The sequence below is a fragment of the Nicotiana sylvestris genome, chromosome 1, assembly GCF_000393655.2.
Source record: "Nicotiana sylvestris chromosome 1, ASM39365v2, whole genome shotgun sequence".
Lineage (NCBI taxonomy): Eukaryota > Viridiplantae > Streptophyta > Magnoliopsida > Solanales > Solanaceae > Nicotiana > Nicotiana sylvestris.
Window position 1 is genome coordinate 184,012,407 of NC_091057.1, and position 21,606 is coordinate 184,034,012.

A 21,606-nucleotide genomic window follows, 5' to 3' on the forward strand; every position below is an offset into this window, starting at 1 on the left:
TTTTATCAAGTATGGTTTCTAAAGGTTATTTAAATTCTTATCATCACGAAAGAAGTGTTATATGAAGAATGTTTTTCTGTGCTTTTGGGGCAGCATCCAATAGAAAATAACAAAGGAAAAATCACTCTCAAAATTTGGCAATTTTGGTCAAACTCGCAAGTTGGGATAAGAACGAAGTAGGCAGTCCACACGTCGTTAAAAAACTTCCAACCAGGGATAACAGAACAAAGTACTCAATCGACATTACAAGACGCAATTCATCAAGTTGAGAGCCATTTAGCACCAATGAAATTGGCTTACAAACATATGGACAAGGAAAAAAGCCAACCCCCATACGCCCCACCGAAATTGGTCCACAAACATTCCTTTTTCTTTTCTTTTCTTGAATAAAGATGATATTGGAACAAATTCGCACATAACTTATAGTAGTTCATAAATATCTGCTACCTCCTACTAGGACAAACACTCAATAACTGCCCACCAATGCTTAAGCACTTGGAGAAAAAAAACTGTTTTTTTATCTCTACTAAAATTTGAACCCTAAATCTCCACGATTTACCACAAAAATTCCTCGTTAAGAAGACCTTATCACAATGCAGTTCATAGAGATTGCCTTTTAATCACTCAAACGACAAAATGAATCTAATCATGAAAATTGCTGTATTAAATGACATAGAAGAACTTCCCAGGATGACTTTTCAGTACATTGAGTACCACCAATAAAAACCACAAAAAGTGAGCGCGCTGCATCAAAAAGTTTCTTAAGCGTGCCACAAGTCAAGAAACTCTCAAACATATGGCTAAAAACGTTTATAAACATCAAATTACTAGTCAAGCATTTGGAGACGTATTTGACTGATAATCCAATCAAATTTTATAAGTTTGTTGCGGCCATAAGACGCAAGAGTGGGAAGGGTAGTCTTTGAGACACAAAATAGAAAGAAAAGACGCGTTACAACTTGCAATTGCTCTTGAATCTATGGATACTTCTTCTGGTAAACTAACCAGTTCTCAGAATAATGTGAACACCACTGTCAGTATCAATGATGTCACTGATCTCACCAACCTTCAGTGCAAAAGTTGTATCTTCAAATGGTTTCTGCATCTGCCCTCGGCCAAATGGACCTGTACATAAAATGAACTTCATAAGCATTCACCAGTTCACCTTTGGGGATGCAGAAATGACATCAGAAGGCCATTAAGCAAGCTGACAAACTCTATTATATCCACAAAGATATATTTCTATCTTGGCACTTTGCAGTGTCAATGGTATATTATTCCAGTTGCAATCACCTTCTTTAGTGGAAAACAGTAGAGATAACCCCTACCTTCATGTTTTGTTTTCGATAGCAGCTGGCTAGGGGTGTATTTTAGATTCATTATTTGGGCTTTTTGCCCTTTACCAGAGATAAAGACTTAGTTGACATTTACAGAAAGGGGCATACAAGAAAAACACAGAAAAACTAAGGGTTAAGGAGCAGTGCTCTATATTGGGTTTGTGATTGCACATTTGCCACCTTGCCTCTGTTAAATTTTATGCATTTAGAAAACTTAGAAACCTGACAAAACCTTTTTAACCCGCCTCGGTTAACAAAAATGTTATGCGGCATCAAGCAATTACTTAATGCAGCGATTTCTATGGTAAGAGACTACAAACCTTGACAAGCTGAGAGCAAGCCAGAAGATTGACAACAACACCCAACATGACCATTATTATAACAAAAAGCAGTTTCTGACCAGAAGTATATACTGAATGACAATTTTAGCCTTCAAAAGCTTTAGAAGAATCAGATATTACAAACTGAAATGATTCATAGGATGAATGAATGTGACAGCTAAGCATATAATGTTGTAAAGAGTATAATGATTTACAAAACAAAACATTTTATAATATTAAAATTTTAAAAGCAAATAGCAAAGATCTTTGAATAGTAAACTTATGTAGCCAAATAACATTATTCGACTGTCAAACTAAGTAGAGCCTGAACAGAAGTGAAGCTAGGCATCAAACAAAGTAGAATACAAACGCAGAATTTTTAGAACATTGGCCAACCACCACAGTGAAACCAACAATTGTGGAAGCCAGTGCAAGAAGAGCACCAAAAATAGCAATTATATGTAGCTATAGGAATTTTAGTTACTTTCGACTAGCCACAAGTGATAGACTCATAAAAATCATACAAGATACAGAAAATGATCTGGCTTTACATTTGAATATCTTTTTTGATAAAATAACCTTTACATTTGAATATCAGAAATCTTGTCAGAGGAGCAGCTTGAGAATAGAACAAGTTACTTATAATAATGCTAAAAATTACTTTTGCAATCTTACTTCCGAAACAAGCTTATAGGATATATTGCTTTCTTAATGTCCTTACCTCTTTAATCTGATAACTAAGAACTCAATCAGCTATTGCCAAGTGGAGAACTACAGGAATGTGCAGAAAAGGTTTGAACAAGATTGAGTAGGTTTAGGGATCACACTTTTCCTTTTTAGTGAATGATCTAGATCACCACATTTTATCCAAAATGATTCACTTGCTTTATCTGAGAGGGGGTTGCATCTCCAACCTATAGCCATTGTTAATTAGTGTCAACAATACCCAACAGACAAAGAAGAAAAGAAATTAGATTAGTATCACATACGGTGCACTGGCTGTCCAGTTTCCTAATCTAAGAGAATAGCAGCCGAATATCACACTGCTGAAGGCTTATAACTTTATCCACACATGTACGGTATAAGCAATAATCTGTCTGCTTCTATTGCTGAATAGTACCAAATGACCTCAAGCTGCAAGAAGATGTGGACAGAAATCTTTCTCATGGTAGAAAAGTCCTCATAATTTATATCATACTTTTCACCTACAAAGCAGTTCCTTTTTTATTTTACTTTTTTTGATAACGTGGTGTCCAGGCCAGCTTGCACGCACCTCGACTAATTCTATGGGATACCTGCTAAAATTCCGTTTTGAATTTCCAAAGAATAAAAACTAGCGCTTCCCGTCGACTTACAAACAAACAAAAGACTTATGATTTGGCGAACTCACTCATAGCAACTAGCACTTTTCTTCTTCAATACTTGCTTACTGGCCATTATAGAAAGGGTGCTATACTAAAGATTTGCGATATAGAGGGCAAAAGTTTTAACCAATTAGTAGATGCACATAAAGAGGTGGAGGGGAGATGGCATGTGCAATTTGAACAATATCGGTAGACATTGTTTGCTTGAGAAATGTAGCAAAAACGTGGTTGTACTATCAATCAAATATAAAATTCTATTCCACTAACAGCAATTTACCAATTATACATGTCTTTATTCAGTGAAGCTGTCTCAAAATAGTAGTAAGAAATTATGCTTATTCAATAACAAATGTCCAGTTCCCTAAACATTAATTCTTCACTTCCTTTCCTATTTCTTTCTCAGTATAGCTAATAAGAAACATAAATTGAATTTTACCCCCAAATGAGTGAAGGACTAGCTAAAATTCAATACGTTTTGATTTTAGCAGACTAACATCAAAGCTAATTACTACTAATAACCGATCAAAACCCAGCATAGTCATCTTCCAATATCAATCAATTAACTACGCACCTCAATCTCAAATTAATTGCAATTAGGTACATGCATGTATTTTAAAGCAAATTAACAATTTTCTAAAACTAGAAAGTTCTTTAAATCTCAGATCTTAATCCCTAGAAAAGCCATACAAATCTAGAACCAAAAATAAAAAAGACTCCTAACAAACACATAAGTTATTACCGAGATCGCCACCGCGTTTGGCGGAGCTGCAATCAGAGAAGCGAGAAGCAACATCTTCGAACTTAGATTTGCCGGAGATGATGTCATCCCGAAAGGCTTTGAGCTGGGTAACGGCGGCGTCTCTGGTAGTGTTAGAGATAACGCGACCTTCTGGATCTTTCCATGATGCTTTGCGTCTTGACCCCTCGTGTTTTATCAGTATGTGCGATGCCCTCACTTGGTTCGACGCCATTTTTATCCTCTTTCTTCTCCTACAAGATTAACACACACTATCGCCGCCGGTATCCGCTTTATTACTAGTAGCTGTTTTGTGTAGTTCTGTAGTCTCTGGGAAAAAATTACTCCATATTTACACCAGCTCCAATAAATAAATCGTTTTGTATAAAGTATATTCTTAATTCATTATTATCACTAATTACGATAAATTAATACTCCCTCGGCTACACATTAAGGGGTCGTTTGGTATGACGTATAAGAATAATGCTAAATAAGGTACATTAGTAATGCAGGGGTTAGTAATGCATGAATTAGTTATACAGAGATTATTTCTTATGCATTGTTTGGTGTGATGTATTAAAAATTAAAATGCATTGCATAATTTTTAAGAAATTTAATTGTTTACAAAAATGCTCTCCATATTCTTTAACTTAAGGGACTTAAGGATAATTTTATTTTTAACCATGCTAATGCATGCATTAATAGCATTTGTATAGCTAATGTCATGGTTTTCTATGCATTAGCTATACATAGGATAATACCAAATAGAGTGTATTAGTTATACATAGGTGGAAAACGTGTACCAAACAAAGCATTACAAATACACAAAGCTAATGCATACATACACAAAGCTAAGTGATTTTTGACTCTCTTCACACATATTAAGAAATTTACCTTTTAGTATTAATTAATAATAAAATTAACCTTATTAATTTTAATTTGCTCATTGAAAATATAACAAACCACTCATATGCTCTTTAATCCAAGGACAATTTTGAAAGAATAAGTTAATTTCTTTTTCATATGTGAAAAAATTAAATATTGTGGTTCACAAAAAGGCCACAAAATTACTTAAAATGGATCGGAGGAAGTATAATTTTGCTTATATTTGAGTAGTTTTTTTGACTTGGGAGTTTTACTATGTTACGAGTCATTGTTTACAAGTGATCATTAGATCTTAATAAATTTTACTTCCTCAACAATAAGCAATTTTTTGTTTTTACGGACTTTTTCAGATTTCAATAATGAATTGATTTTTTTTTTGTCCTACATTGCCTTTTGAGTAAATAGTATTAGCGTATGTGTTAGGAGTATTTTTGTGAAGATATAGTAAAGGTTAATGTGGTCAATTTCATTACTAATTAATATTAAAATGTGAATTTCTTAATTTGTATGAAAAAAAAATCACTCATTATGGACCAGAGGAATTAATCAGCTTTGTCAAAGTGATGAATATTAATTCATTGTGCAATTACTGGATACGCATGATGTTTTTAGTTAATTAATTAATTAATATAGTTAAATTGAATAAATTGAAATAAATCCGTGATATCAGGATGTAAAGAAAAAAAAATGCGACCAGGTCATGCAAGCATATTTATCAAGACATACTTATGTAAAAAAAAATATTAACAGATTATTTGCTAAATCATACTATTTCATTCTTAATTTCACTTTTATAAAGAGCTATTTTGACTAATAATGAAGTTCAATTAATTATTGTTAATAAATAAATTATAACAAGGCTTTCGTGTAAGGCTACAAGGGGAAATATACATCATGAATATTTAACCAAAACAAAAAAAAACAAAAAAAAAGAAGCAAAAACCACAAAATGAAAAGGAAAAAAAAAAGAAAGAAGAAAAACCCTCAGAGGTTTTAACTAAGGGGGCGCACAGCAGATCACAGCTCCCAATATATAAGCCCACCGTCGTTTGTAGGCTCAGGCCTTTCAGGGTTTGTGAAAAATCTAGGGCTTAAAAAGAGATCTCGAAGAAGCTCTACTTTGCAAGTCAACAATGGCGCCTCTTCCCGGACCTTACTCTGGTACCAGCACCCTTGCTCTGGTAATCCATTTTTCTCTCTCTTTCTATTCTTTGATCTAATGTACCCGTCAATCATTGATTTTGAAATGCTTTTAATTGACTGAAAAATCATATTGTTGAGTATTATAGTGAAATGGATCTGACTAGAGCGAACAGATTTAGATTGATGCTTTAGGTGATTGGTTAATTAATCAATTTAATTGTTTGGGGACAGGTGGCTCGTACCTCGGCATTCACATTCGGACTTGTTTATGGTAGCATGAAGCTCAAGTATCTCAGGGTATTTGCTTTGTTTCTCTCCTCACTATTTATTGATATTTTTAGATAAGAAGGAAAATTTTGCTTTTTGTTGATTTTTTCTGTGTGGTTTGATGTTTCTTCAACGTCTTTAAACTGTGAAATTTTCTACACTCGATTGTTAACTGTCAGATTTTTAGGTTGCAGCTTGAATTTCTGATATTATTCTATCTAATTGTCTTGAAGCTGAATTGCAAAATTAAATCAGATAAAAGAATGCCCTAATAGATGGTAGATCTATTTGACAACAAGCTCAATGTGAAGGGAACAAAATGCAGATATTATTCAATGAGGTGATTAGAAGACATGACAAATTACCGCATGTTTAAGTACCCGTACGCGGCACAGCTTTATTTCTTCGAGACCACCTGATCTACTTCCATGAAATTAATTTGGATTCTGAAGCAGAAAGAAGATACATAAATTTTATATTCTCATAGCCTGTAGAATGGTGATACAAACGGAAAATACAAGCAGAAATTCATAATCTTATTCTTTAATATGGAAGGTAAGTATATCATTTTGTGAATGTTATGCATCTGATACCTATGTTGCTCGGACTCATAAAAAATGCCGTCGGGTCCGTGTCGGATCCTCCAAAAGTAGTGCATTCTTGAAGGATCCAACATGGGTGCGGCAACATTTTTGGAGAGTCCGAGCAACATAGTCTCATACTTAGCTATGAACATGTCGACAACGTGCTTCCTCCAATGTCCAGTTTAAGAGTGGAGGGAAGGTGCCCAATGATTAAAAGCTCATTGATCAGTTTGTTGGTTTAGGATGCTGTTCTTGGGGCTCAACGAGTGTGTTTGACTTTGTCACAAAGAAAGACTATAGTGTACACTTGTGTTACTGCAATGTGTTGTAAGAACTGAATGATTAAAATAGTTTCTACCTCTCCAAGCATATAGCTCCTAGATCCTATTTATCATTTTCTACGGGAAATAATATTCATGACTTGTCCAACTTAGACGCAATGTGCACTTTGCGCATAGCGATGGACCTTTTCACGGTTCATGAGCACCCTGAAATCCTGCCTCCATCCACATTGAGAAATGAGAGACAGGATGTGTTTGGAATTTTATTTTCCATCACTTGTCCGCGTAATTTGTAATGCCTTTTTAAAATTTGTGTGAATATTGCTTGGAAGTTGATGTGTTCAACAAATTTCTACAGTCGTATTTTTTCTTTTTCCCTTGTTGATTGTTTTGTGAATCTCCTTGTATCAGCTGTAAATATTTGGTTTTCTTTCAACCAAAGGATGTTTACAATTCTTTTTAATACTAGCTAATTTGCCTTTCAATCTGCATAGACTAATGTTTATTGCCAACTTTCCGTCTTATTTATTTCAGGCTAAGGCCAAGTCTCACCAGAAGGCTGAAGCTAAGGCACATCACTGATAGAGAGCAGTATGCTGCATTTGCTGTTTGATAAAAATAATATATGACAATCATATAATATCAATTTTCATTCTGGCCTGTTGCTTAGGACCATCATTTTCGACTTGTAACTGTTCAATTTTGTGTTTGAGAGTTATTAGATATTTTTATGGTTCATTTGGTATCATAGTGGTCCAATTTTGAGGACTGCATTGGACAAACAGGGGAAAAGTTGGCCATAGATCTGCTAGCACAATAATCTTGTTACATCAAGTCATCCAGGGAAAAAGCTAATTTAGTTTGTGGTTATTCCATCAATGATGAAGATATGTTGACTTCCTTTCTTGATGAGCTTTCTAAGGTGGTTCATTTACCGCGGTAAAATATTGATTGAACACATAATTATGCGAAATGGATCTCTTCTATCTTGTGTTTGATTTAATATACTATAATGGTTTTCAGCCAGTGTAATCTATCGTGGAAAGGCCAAGTAATGCCTTATATACTATCATTATGCGAGAGCAATACAACTTGGAAACATAATCAACACAAATATATGCAGGTGTAAGTTTCTATGAACTTTAATTTGTGGATCCGCATCACTCATGTAAAAGTTAAAATATCCAGAAAAACTTTTACACGAAAATTTCTAGTCTTTAATTACTATTGGTATAGGTTACCTTTTTGTTTCAATTTCTTCCCCAGAACAAAACACAGACTAAACCAGCTAGTAAACTTGCTTAAGTTGAAATGGAGAGGCAAAGGCAGAGCTCGTGCATGGAAAGGCCAAGTAATACTACTTAACTGATTCGTATTATCAGACATGAATTATACCTGAAACAAGAAAAGAAACTAGCTAGAAAGTTCTGAACATAGTTCAATAAGGTTTCCACAATTTGGAACCTGCGCAAATGTTCTTTGCATCGCTGAGGAAACTCCTCCACCCTGTAAACGTAATGGCAATCATTAGATTCTTTTAAAATAGAATGTGATAATAAGCTCACTCAACGCAACACAATGGAGATAAATGGGTATGGATGATTTCTGGTCAGTGATGTTAAAGTTCTACTGAAGTTTACTCGCAGTTCCTATGAAGATTGCGAAGGCTAAGCTTTATATGAGTGTTAGCGATGGAAAGGTCAGTTCAGGTGCTAATGTGAGCTGAAAAGCACAACATTTCTATTCTCTGGTAATACAAAGGCACAATCAATGTAGCCTAACCAACACAAATTTCAGGGAACCCAGTGTTGTGTAGGGCTGTTCATTCGGATCGGATATCCGAAATCCGAACCGATCCATTCAATTTCGTATTTCGGATTGGATCGGATTTCGGATTATGTTTATTAAAATTTCGGATTTCGGATTGGTATATTTTAATCCAATCCAATCCGAAATCCGAAATTATTAGGACATGTATAAATACTACACTTTAATTTACATCAACCTCCAAGTTATTACCTTTACAATTGCTAGATTTAGCTATATTGGCACCATAGTACTCTCATAATTGCATAAACATGAATTTTTCTTAATGTATTGCCTCTTTTACAAAGAAAATATACATATTAGTTTAACTTTGAGGCATAATAATACGATCCGAGACATCCTTCCCTCCAAGAACTTCTCACCTTGCTCTTGGGGAGACTCGAACTCACAACCTCTCGGTTGGAAGTGGGGGTTGCTTACCATCAGAGTAACCTCTCTTGTCAAACATGAATTTTTCTTAATGTATTGCCTCTTTTACAAAGAAAATATACATATTAGTTTAACTTTGAGACATAATAATACGATCCGATATCCGATATCCGATCCAAACTTTAAAATCCGACCCGATCCGATATAATTCGAATCGGATTCGGATTGCATTTTCTAGAATCCGAAATCCGAAATTCGAATCCGAAATATGCTAAATCCGATCCGATCCGATCCGATCCGTGCACATCCCTAGTGTTGTGCTCACTCAGAAATGTGTTAAACTTTACGAACATGCAAAACTTACCACGACGCAACGCATCTTTTGACTAGTCCAAAGTCGGTGTATTTTAGAGAGCAGTAGTGAGAGCTATTTCACATAAATAATGCCTTCCTCATCAGGGTCGTCGCCCTCCCAATCCCCATCATCATCGCTTTGGTCATTGTTATCAGAAGCTCCAGATGGTGCATTCTTGTTCTCGTTCTCATCCTTAATCCTGTCCAATATAGCAAGTACCTGCAAGATTTGGTTCAACAATAAGTATGACTGAAGGGCATTAAGGGACATTAAGGTAGTGATCTGCCAGAAAATGCACATCGATCATATAGTTATAATCTACTCCAAGTTCAGTACTAATGCTAGCAAAAGAAGACACAAAGCCTATTCACTGCATCATTCCAAAAAGAGGTTATGGTTAAATTGGTCTCAAGAATAAATTTTAGTGCCAAAAGCCATATAAGTCATTTTTTACTTGGATAGAAAGTAATGTTGATTAAGCAAGAACCTAACCAAAAAGTCATGTTGATTAAGCAAAAGAATTACTGGATCAACTTGGAAATGCAAGAATCAGTTTGAGCCGTGGATTATTTGAGAGATCACTGACGATAAAAACGGGCGTTGAGGCTAATAACTTCACTCTTCCTAAATTAGTGACAAATTTCTGAGAAGTGTTTAACAGGCATCTGATACGTTCAAAATCCAAGTCAGTTTGGTGAGTTGTCAATGAACTTGGCCATCATTTAAGTAGGGGAAAGTCAAAGACAAAGGTTAACCTCAATATTAAGAAATTATGGAAGCAAAAATATAGAAGGCTTAGTAGCCAGGAAACAAAAACAGACTTGTAAAATAAGAGAGAAAACTCAAAAGAAAATGCAAAGAGCGTAACGCTGTTGGAGATATAAATAACATTAAAGATCCCCCAAAACCAATCAATTTTCTAACAAGAAAATAGATTAGAATTACTCACTCTGCTTCCCCGTTCAATGGACTCATCTTCAATGAAACGAATCTCGGGAGTCAGTCGCAACTTCATTCGCCTCCCTAGCTCACTCCTTACATATTTTGCTTTTGACTTCAAGCCAGACAAAGCCACTTCTTTACCTCTTTCATCTCCAAACACAGAGACATAGACCTTTACAACCTACAGTAGCAAAAAATATTTTTTGAGCCTCCAAATTAGAATATGATAAATCGCATGCATCATCCTAGTGATCAGAGGAGAGAAGCTTGTCATTTATAAGAGTGATAGGAATCATTTTCTTTGTTGTCTTGTACTAAGTTGGATGCAATTTATTAATAATGGAAAACATCTCTCTCTCTCTCTCTCACACACACACACACACACACACACACACCTAAAAATTTTCTTTCTTAGTTTCTCATTTTTGCTTGCCTCGACAGCAGACATCACTTTACATAGTCACATACATTAGAGGCACAAATGACAACTTTATTCTGAGAAAGATGAAATTTTAGATTGGGGTCTTCTTGTAAGTTGCTAGTGGATGGTGATAGGGGTTTGATCACTTCTTCAGCAAATCGTACCCTCAAAATCAAATGGAGTAAATTTTACCCTAGGGGAGAAGGTAACCACAGCCTTGTCCTGCCAAGGATTGCCATACATATCTTATTCAATATTTGGATGTTTTCTTGTTTCTTAACAGTCACCTCTAGTTTCAACCATAAGACCATCCTTAACATACTATGTAGTCTGTTTAAAAGCAACGCCCTTAGGCTAATTAAATTTTGAAATTATAGGAAAACTCAATTAAACCAGGAGTTCTGAAGAAGTCACCTTCAGCAACTGAAAGTTTTAGATATAACGTTGAAAAAGCATTTGATCTGTAAACAGTACATCCATGTCAATCCAGATATTAGGATCAGTAGCGGGAGACAACCACAACTTAATATCAGTAGTAACATTCTACAAAAGGAGGCTGATCGTCTGTGTTCCAGTGCATATGAGGCGCAAATATGCTTAAAATATGCTTATTGGCTCTGGGATATATGGTCAAAACTCTATACCAACTTTACTAGGATATATGGACAAAACTCTATACCAACTTTATTTTACTCCTACATGTTTGATTAAAATGAACTGATTAAGATCACCTCTTCAAAACAACCAGATGCTATATATGCACTCAGTCAAAGAAGGACAAAAAAAGTGGTGCACTGAGGCAGAATGTAGTGGCATAGCAAAGCCTATCAAATACTACCAAATAAGATCTCTTCATAACGGAGATAATGATTCCCATTATCCCTAGTATATTAAGTATATAAACAGATCTACCTAATCCTTCCTTGCCTAGTAAATTGAGAAAAACTTTCAGATAGCAGTGCTTTCTCTACTTCGGTTCGTTAAGCAATTGAGAAGGAACAGAATTATAATAATATTATAAGAACAGGTTAAACAAGTACAGTTACTGCAAGGATTAAGCTCAGAGCAAGAAAATCTTATGCATAGATTTCACAATATGATAAAAGACTATGGCTTGTTTCAACCAGCCAAAAATGAAGCTTTTCACTTTCTCTTCAACCGATAAATCGACTCAGTTAAGCGAAGAACATACAATATTCTAAGTTTGGCATTAACTAAACAGGATTTAACACGAAAAAAAGAAGCTTATCACAAATTCCTTTCAACAAAAACCTTTCATATGCCTTTTTCTCCTTATTCCATTATGTATATATACACTATCAGTTAAGCGAAAAACATATAATATTCTAAGTTTGGCATTAACTAAACAGGATTTAACACGATAAAAAGAAGCTTATCACAAATTCCTTTCAACAATAACCTCTCATATGCCTTTTTCTCCTTATTTCATTGTGTATATATACACTATCAGTGGATTTTAATTTTTAAACTTTAATAGCTAGTTAGTTACTATACTTACCAACTTATCATGTAATGTTTATAAGAGATTTACATGTAATTACCTTATAAGTGGCCTATTACCTTATAACCGATGTGATAGTGTAAGAAATATTTCCACTGGCAGAATGCATAAAACTTAAGAGGATGTTGTAATCAATTATCATATGGCTACACTTTCTCAAAAAAATTCACCTACGGCTAACGAAACGCAAATGCAACTACTGCAATATCACAGGTAACTAACCTTCTTCCTAAATTAAAAGATTTCGCAAATTCGAGCAAAAATTAAGCTAAAATTATTCAAAATTAAGGAACCTGCAAATCCGTTGAAACTTCAACATCACTGATAGTAGTAAGCGAAGAAAGGTATCGATCCGCACCAAGAGCAGCTTCAGGTAGAACAGCGTACTGTAACACCTTATCCGTAAGCAACATGTCGGAGAGCTCTCTTTGTATCTGTTTAGCCACCATTTTAACTCTCCGAGGATTCGCCATACATCTAATGAACCGAAGTTTTACACTCTTGTTGTTGGTTATTAGCTCTGGCGAGTTGAATTGCCGGAGACTGAGAGGCTTCGCCGTGAAAACCGACGGAGACGAACTCACTGTTGCCGGAAAGAAGCATTGTGTGGACGGCGGGAGAGGACGTAAACGTGGAATTTGGATTACGAGGTGCTGCATTACAGAGCTTTTTCGGGTAATCGGGTTGTAGAGATGACCCAGCTGAGAGGAACCGGTTTATTTAGAATATCCGTTTAGTGTTTCTGGAATTAAGTGCAATTATCTTCTTATCCGGTTATTGAAATTTGGGCTCATTTACCATGTTAGCTACTCTACTATCTCGGACGACTTCTACTATTAAAATTATGATTTCATATTTAATATTTTTAAAAATAAATTTGTATAATATATATATATATATATTCGGATGTATCTATTGTGCAAAGATACAACGCTATAGCTACTCAGAATGCTTGTACGGTGAATTGGATGTTACGACATTTTAGAGGGTCAATCTGTAAAATAGTTAAATGACTTAGGTACTATGGCTAAGGACCGTTGTGTATGGTACTGCGCCACATCAGCAACCCTGATGCATTGTGAACATGAGCCATCATAGTGAGGCTACAACTACGCACACCAAACGCGTCCGTAATCCCATTTCCAGGTTAGTACCCAACACCTCCTATATCCTGCGCATATCGCCTTCCCTCCTACTATATGAGACGATGCTTGTTGTGTAATTTACTAACTAAAATACTCCTCGTCCGTATGTTTGTGGTATGACTTACATTTCTGCCATCTTTGCGCGCTTGGGACTGAGACAAACTAGGACTCGAACTCGAGACCCTAATGGGGGTGGGAGTGGACCGTCCACTCACGAGATTCCAAAGCTCAACTAGTGACGAGGCTGAGCGCAAAATCGGAGCTGACATCATGCCAGAAACTAGTACCAGAATACAGAACAAGGCGAGCCGCCCTGCGGTGCGATCCCTAGTTCATTGCCAAGCGAGGGAGCTTCCCAGGTCCAAAGAGCGCAACCGTTGAGGGAAACATGGCCATTCCCCTCATTCATCAGCTAAACAGCCGACCAAGGTAACAAATGATTCCATGTACTTCTAACCCGTTATTCCTTCTTTAAAAAAGAAAAGAAAAGTGAAACAGAGAACAGGGACGTCCTCCCAAATACACGAACAAAGGCTAGCCGACATACAGGCTCCAAGTTCCTCCCTGTGGCAAATGGCAAATTAGGAAAACCCCTCACACCGTACCATACTACGAATAACAGACGAACGGCTCAGAACAAGCCGATATCATTAAGAAACAATTTCCATTACCTGGGACTGGGTGGTGAGACCATGGAACGTACAGTCTCCCTAACACAGACAGAACATGAACACAAAAAGCTTGCCCGTATGCTCGCCATGGCGATGCTATGCCAATTTAACCGACTAAATACTACGAATCACTTCTGAACTCCGAATTAGTCGAATCCCAGGGTGCCCAGAAGCCCAAGCAATAAATTCATCACTCATCCCGACAACGGTCTCTCTAGGCTGAGCAATGAAGGGACTAGGTAAACTGGGACTCACCCCGACGCATACATAAACTATGCAGCAACGCATGATATTCTCCAATGAAAGCAAGATTAGATAAACTGGGACTCACCCCGACGTATGCATAAATGATATAACAACGAGTAATATTCTCCAATAAAAGCAAGGCAGCATACAACATTCTTACCACTCCACCGAGCCCGCACATCACCAGGCGGAAGTAAAATTTGACCTCGTTCGAATTAACAAGCCAAAGTTCAACCTTGCTCGAACTCATAACGTGTTACAATTCGACCTCGCTCGAATTTGCACCCCTACGGCCTCTGGCTATCGCCAAGCAAAAGTAAAATTCGACCTCGTTGGAATTAACAAGTTAATAAAGTTCGACCTCGCTCGAACTCATAACGGGTTACAATTCGACCTCGCTCGAATTTACACCCTTACGGCCCCAGGCCACCGAGCGAAAGTAAAATTCGACCTCGCTCGAACTCATAACAGGTTACAATTCGACCTCGCTCGAATTTACACCTTTACGGCCCCCGACCATCGCCAAGCGAAAGTAAAATTCGACCTTGTTCTAATCAATATGCAAAATTTCGACCTCGATCGAACTCATAATGGGTTACAAGTCGACTTCGCTTGAATTCACACCCATACGGCCCCCGGCCATCGCCAAAGAAAGTAAAATTCGACTTTCATTCAAGTTAATAAAGTTTGACCTCGCTCGAACTAACAAATCAAGGTTCGACCTCGCTCGAACTAACAAAGTAAGGTTTGACCTCGTTCGAACTAACAAAGTAAGGTTCGACCCCATTCAAACTAACGAGATAAGATCCGGCCTTGCTCGAATCAGCGAGTTAAATTCGACCTCATTCGAATTCCCAACTAAAAATCAGGGACTCATCACGGGAAAATCTGAAGATCTTTTTCAAAAAAAAAATGAAAAATGAAAATAAAAAATGATGAAAGAAAGTCAGAGATATGCAATCAAAGGCAAACCAACTATCTTATTCAGAAGATATACATACGCAACAACGTCTTGCAAAAGGCCAAAAGCAGGCCCCCGTAAAAGGAAAAACAAGCAACAACAATAGAACAAAAAAAAAAGCTAAGTACAAAAAGCTACAAAAACTTCACTCGGCCTCATCTCCACCACCGTCCTTGCCAGCATTTTCATCATAAGAAGGAAGCCCATCTCCGATCTCAGCGCCCCCACTGGCCTCCGGTGTCGTAGGGTCATAACCACAGGCAAGATGAGCCTCGCGTGCCTTAACCCAAGTGTCTTAAAAAACGACCTCAGGATCGCTTTCTGCCGCCCACAAATCCTTATATATATCTCATTGGGCCTCAGCATGGACCCATATCTCATACAAATGACGGGAGACAGCAACAGAGGCAAATTCTTGGGGGGTCCTGAGCCAACAGTTGCACCTTCTCGGCCTCGAGAGCCACAACTTGGTCTCCTAGGCTCGAGGCATCCCGCTCGAGCTCACCGATTTGCTCCTCGAGCCTTGCTTCCCTCAGTGCGGACGTCGCCCTTTCGGCCTCCCGCTCAGACTTGAGGATGCAGATAGTGTCTTCCAGCGTTGCTGCCCTCGCCAAAGCCGCCACTCGGTCTCCCTCGTCCCTCTCTAACTCATACACCTTCCTTTCTAACTCAGTCACCTTTTCCGTCCACTCTGCACTTAGGTTGGAAACTCTAGTGGCATTCTACTCAAGCTCGGCTCGCAAAGACAACACTTTCGTCTGAAGATCCTCGCATTCTGCCGCAACCCCTTTGCCAACCTCGAGCTCCTCGTCTTTGACCCTAAGCAACCCCTCAAGCTCGCTATATCTGCGGATAGACTGCATCAGATCCTCGTTCCTCTTCTCTAACTCCTCCCTAAGGGATTGAGTATTACTATCCGCCCTAAGCTGCGCGTCCATCTCACGGCACCTGTCGTGATACCGGCGATACTTCGTGGCCATTTTCAGAAAGACATTGGCCCGTGTCTCAGCCTGACAACACTCTCTAACTCTAACATGTAAGTCTGAGGAGGAAAAAAAGGAAGAATAAGCGAAAGCAAATAGCACAAAACAAAGAAAAAAAAAGGAAACTCACCCTCAAGGCCAACCTACCCACACTGCATGACAAACCAGAATCACTGATCTTCCGAAGAGACCTCTTTTTGGCGGCGGAGCACAGAAGGTCGAATTGGGGCACCAAGTCCACAGTGTCCTCTAACAGGTTAAAGTACGGAATTTCGAACACACGATAAGGGCCTTCCGCCCTCATATCAACCAGGTAAAACCTTCCTCGAACATCCTCATATCCTCAGGATCGATATCAGAATCAGATTCATAATCATCTACCACTACGCCCTTCAACCTTTCATTAGCCGAAGAGGGGGTGCGGACCTCGTAGAAGCGGAAGAAGTCCAGCGCCAAGGAAGGAAGGGAAGCGTGTATCCGATGACAAATGGGTATGCATAAAACTCGCAGTAGCCCAAGCGGTGTATATGCACTATGTTAGACCCGCCGGAACCAGTTCAATGTGATCAGGGATTCTCCATTTGGATTTAAACATTGTGAGCGCTGCGGCATCCATCGTAGAAATAACAGGTTCAAACTCATCCTCAGCAGGGCTCTTGAAGTCAGTCCTTGCCTTCCGTGGGCGGGGGACCACTTTATCCACCGTCACAAAACTTTCATCCTCCACCATATAGCCACTCCCTCTTCGAGTGGGGGTATATCATTTTTTGGTACCGGGGCACCAACGGCTCTATCAGGGTTGGAGGATGCACTAGCCATCTCTTCTTTGGTTGTGAAAATCGGTAATGATAAGGGAAAGAGGTAGCGGCCACAAGAATTTTAAACAGAAAGGGAAATGTGAGAAACTGAAGGAGAAGAAGAAAAGCTGCGAAAGTCTCTCTTGAGTGATTAGGAAGCACAACATTCAAATGTAAGATTTTCCCCTATTTATAGGGATATAAATACCTTGAGGGGGAAAACCAAACGACGCCATTTTGAAAATGGAAAGGGCATGGAAAACGACGCAATGCATAGAAACGTGCGCCATAATGATATATGAAGAGTTTTAATGACATTCTGAACTGACATAATGGTCTGATGCAACTCTCAAAATGTCACGTCGCTACCTCGCCACGAGGTACTCGCCCATTGACCAACGTGCTCAGATCACAACTTTCGAATCGACAGAGTTCGCCCATCGAATTCGCCAAAAGACGACCCCAATAGGCGGATGGACTAATTGTATGGGTCGAAATCTGACCAAACAAGAATCTGTGTGAAGAGGAACGACAAAGTCACTTGGGCCGAAGTCGTATTCATACAACGCTATAGCGACGAGCACCTCGGCCACGACCTAGGTCGTGTACTCAGAATGCTTGTACGGTGAATTGGATATTACGGCATTTCGGAGGGTCAATCTGTAAAATAATTAAATGACTTAGGTACTCTAGCTAAGGACTGTTGTGTAAATGAGAATACCTAGTATATATACTAGGTGAGAGAACGAAGAAAAAGGGATTTTCACAAATCACACACTTCTTGACTGATGAGAGAAGGTTCAGAACCTTGCTATTCATTTTCTGTAGCCATCGTTATGGAATAAATAGAGAGGTACCCCGTGGTTATTAATGGTGAATCCTTTCTTTCTTCTTTATTTTACATTGTAGAGTAACAATGTCGAAAATGAATGTAAGCTCATCATATACATTGGATTTTTTCCATTGTCTTAATGAGTTCATGAGCTTAACCTTACCCAACTTTTTTTACTTAGCATTCATTGATCTAAAGTTAATTATCTTTGGCTAGAATTTACCCTCTATCTTCTTTTTTAATTAGTTTAACAAAATGTCTCATACTTTTTGGTCAAACAACATCCATCTCATTTCAGAATGTTCAAGACTCTAATACATGCTTACGTCTCTTGAAGTTAATGCCTCAATGGGTGAAGAATGTCTCGTGCACACTTCACACCTTGTATTATTCTTAGAGCCTGTTTGGACATAAGAAAATTTTTCTTTTTTTCTAAATTTTTTTTACTTTTTTCTGAAATCAGCGTTTGTACATAAAATTTCTAATTTTCACATGAAAATTCATTTTGAAAATTTAAAAACTCCAAAAATCTGTTTTTGAAATTTTTGACTCAAATCACTCACAAAACTTAAAAAACAACCCAAAATTATATTCATATCCAAAGACAACCAAAATTTCAAATACCATTTTTACATGAAAATTTTTTTCACCCTTTTTTGGAATTTTACAATTCTTATGTCCAAATGCCCACTTAATTTACGCTGAGGATCATCGTATGCACACTTTAACCCTTGGTTTGTTCATTTTGAGAGCTTTAAATTTTTAATTGTAATTTTCTTTTGACTATTGACTTTACGTCGAAACTAAAGTATGATTCCATACTTCAAAAAATTGTATGTTTATGTATAATTCCATCAATGTAAAACGGGAATTTTTTTTATTACATATGCATAAGAATGAAATATTTGCTTGTTACTTATAACACCAATGATGCTCTTCTACGAAACTAGGAGGTTCGTGCCCAATATTATAAAAGTACTATATATATATATATATTGTACTACTATAAAATATGTAATTTAAAAAGTAAAAATTAATCATTCGAAAAAGGAAAAACCAATCATATAAAATTGTTACTAAAAGATGCGATGAACAATTTGAGAATATTTGAATTTTTGAACTTCGATTACTTTTTAATATTACATGAATGAACGTAACTATAAAATTTAAACTGACATCATTAGCATACTTTTGAATTCCCCTTCTATGGGGGTCATATTATTCAGACATAGTAACAAGAGAACGTGTTGCTGAAGAACATCGGTTGTATTTCTTATTTTTATGGTCTCCACCGAGAATGACAACATCTAGGTAGATTGCAACTTAGAAGAGATATTAAGATGAAAAATCCTCTGTATTTTGAAGGAGGAGCCTGGCACGTCATTGTCTTCATGAAAAAAGTTTAGAAAAAAAATTCCTTAGTTATTTAGTCAGCATATTGAAGTAAATAATTTTCTGATTGGCACATTAAGAAGTTTTTAATAATGGAGGTGTTTTGTCAAGCGAACCTATTTTGATCAGAAACCAACCATGAGTACACCCTTAATTTCAAGTGTTCCTTATTACTAAGAGGGCAAATTAGACTATATGCTTGAGAGATATAACAAACATTCATGCTTATTAAAATTTCTAAATAGATATGTACTCTGAAATTAATTGATTTAGGCATATAAATAGCTCACAGCTCACTGCAACAATGATACAATTAGAAATTCATTTGGTTAAAAAAGGAAAAATGGATAGATGTTCGATTTACGACAGCAAGCACTTCCCAGATTCTATAGCTTTAACATGAATGAAATAAGGCCTATAAATCTAACTATTTTACATCGCCTCTCGATTCCTATAGATTTTAGATGGATAAAGAGCTTCGAATGCGTCGCAAAAGAGGCAATTTAAGAATGACCAACCGGAAAGTAAATCTAGCACTGAATTTGAATTAAAAACTACCTTGCTTTCTTACTTGCCGTTGATTCCAGAAGGTAGACAGTCTTCGCAAAAACAAACTATCTCTAAGTCTTGCAAAAAGGAAATCACTTTAACTCTGTGTTAACTGAGCATGAAAGTCCGTTAAGCTACAATAAGCAAAAAAAAAAAAAAAACCATATTTAAGAAGGAAAAATAATAGAGTTTCTATTAATCATGAAGATATGGAAAGACTTAATAATTGGATGGATGTGATTAGGGAAAAAATCAGAAGAGAAGTTTGAGAAGATTTGATTAGATAATCAATATAGGAAAAAACTATCGGAAAGGGAAGTTTGAGAGCCTAGACGTAGGTTTGGTACATTTTTTATCCTGCTTCCAATATACCAGCAGAAATGAATCAGGAAAAGATAGTTGAAACTGATGGTCTTAGTTCAGAGGATGAAACTATTCGCTGAATAGCAGCTGGTGCAATTCCAAATCTTGCAATGAGGGGTAATTCTCAATATGTAGTTCTCATTTTGTTTTCTCTTTATTTCCCTTGCAGAGGGTACTTTATGTCCTTGTAGAGGCCCTTTGTCCGCTAAGAACTACTATGTTCTGAGGATTACTTTTTGTTTTTTCACTGTGTATGTGCTAAATAAGAAAATTCATCATTCGTTTCGGAACGGGTATTGTCTATGACATGTATGTTTAGATATTTGACGCACATGAAGTGGATTACAAAATTTAATATAAAATCATAAGATGATACAGGATAATGCAATTTTCTGTCAATAAATTATATACTTTACCACAATATATCTGGAAGAAAAAATAAATCAATATGCCCTTTTTGCATATTCCTGCACAAAAAACTCCAAATAGAAGACAAATCAATAATGAAGCCCAAAGGAAAATAATAAAAGTGAACAAAAGAGGAAACACCAAATTTGAAGTATAATCATATTCCTTAACAAGACACACACACACATAGAGTTTGAATAGTCATGCCATTTCCTTTTTTAAAACTTCGGATAGGATAGGGTTTTTGGTTGCATGTGGTATACCTCAAATGGTTACTTTTTCAACATATCTGAATTTGACTCTATGATCTTTTAGGACTCTTTTACTGCTGCTTAATGTGCCAACATACTCTACGAACCGCTAAATGACTTGGAGAACTCTTGGGAGGAGGGGGGGGGTAAAAATCAGTTTGAGGATATACATTATTTCATGCATACGATATATTACCCTGAGCACATATCATATTTTAAAAACAATCGTAACCTTCATATGTTAATCAAAATTTAGATAAAAATAGAAAAATGCGGAAGGAATAAAGTGAATATAAATTCAGAAAAACGGAGAAGTGAAATCCCCAAAAAATGAAGAGGAAAAGGGTATTATGTTTGATTGCCCAAAATAAGATTTGCATTCATCAAATAGTGTTGTCAAAGGCGAAAAGTTCTAAAAAGCGTTCTATGTGTATTGGGGCTTCACGCACAAAGCGCAATTTAAATGTGCGTTTTAGTAAGAAAAAAGCGGAATGAAGAAGAAAAATAAAAATATATATGTAATTTAAGGAAAAAATAACAAATTCATTCATAATGTTTTCCTTAATAACTAATACACTTATTTGCCAATTATATTTATTGTTTAGTACTGTTCGATTCAAGATAGAATTCATGAAAAATGAGTATTCACGCCTTA

The 21,606-nt window shown here is 36.8% G+C and overlaps 2 protein-coding genes across 2 annotated transcripts; both read right to left on the minus strand.

Moving 5' to 3' along the window:
* Positions 1–643: 643 nt before the first annotated feature.
* On the minus strand, positions 644–4,156 carry LOC104219350 (peptidyl-prolyl cis-trans isomerase Pin1). The gene is made up of 2 exons (XM_009770024.2): positions 3,761–4,156; positions 644–1,125 (listed from the first exon to the last, which is right to left on the minus strand). Exons 1-2 carry the CDS (start codon positions 3,990–3,992, stop codon positions 1,001–1,003), a joined length of 357 nt encoding a protein of 118 aa, XP_009768326.1. The 5' UTR covers positions 3,993–4,156; the 3' UTR covers positions 644–1,000.
* Positions 4,157–8,252: 4,096 nt separating this feature from the next.
* Positions 8,253–13,154, minus strand: LOC104226424 (probable ribosome-binding factor A, chloroplastic). The gene is made up of 4 exons (XM_070172105.1): positions 12,647–13,154; positions 10,418–10,591; positions 9,478–9,687; positions 8,253–8,423 (listed from the first exon to the last, which is right to left on the minus strand). Exons 1-3 carry the CDS (start codon positions 13,010–13,012, stop codon positions 9,541–9,543), a joined length of 687 nt encoding a protein of 228 aa, XP_070028206.1. The 5' UTR covers positions 13,013–13,154; the 3' UTR covers positions 8,253–8,423; positions 9,478–9,540.
* Between the last annotated feature and the right edge of the window lie 8,452 nt (positions 13,155–21,606).

Bases quoted from the DNA above. Each gene is read 5' to 3' on its own strand.
- LOC104219350 (XM_009770024.2), bottom strand. From the start codon at position 3,992: ATGGCGTCGAACCAAGTGAGGGCATCGCACATACTGATAAAACACGAG. The intron at 1,126-3,760 runs GTAATAACTTAT...TTTTATGTACAG, and splicing joins CAAACGCGGTGGCGATCTCG to GTCCATTTGGCCGAGGGCAG.
- LOC104226424 (XM_070172105.1), bottom strand. From the start codon at position 13,012: ATGCAGCACCTCGTAATCCAAATTCCACGTTTACGTCCTCTCCCGCCG. The intron at 10,592-12,646 runs GTTCCTTAATTT...TTGCTACTGTAG, and splicing joins AAGTTTCAACGGATTTGCAG to GTTGTAAAGGTCTATGTCTC. The intron at 9,688-10,417 runs GTGAGTAATTCT...CAAATCTTGCAG, and splicing joins CCATTGAACGGGGAAGCAGA to GTACTTGCTATATTGGACAG.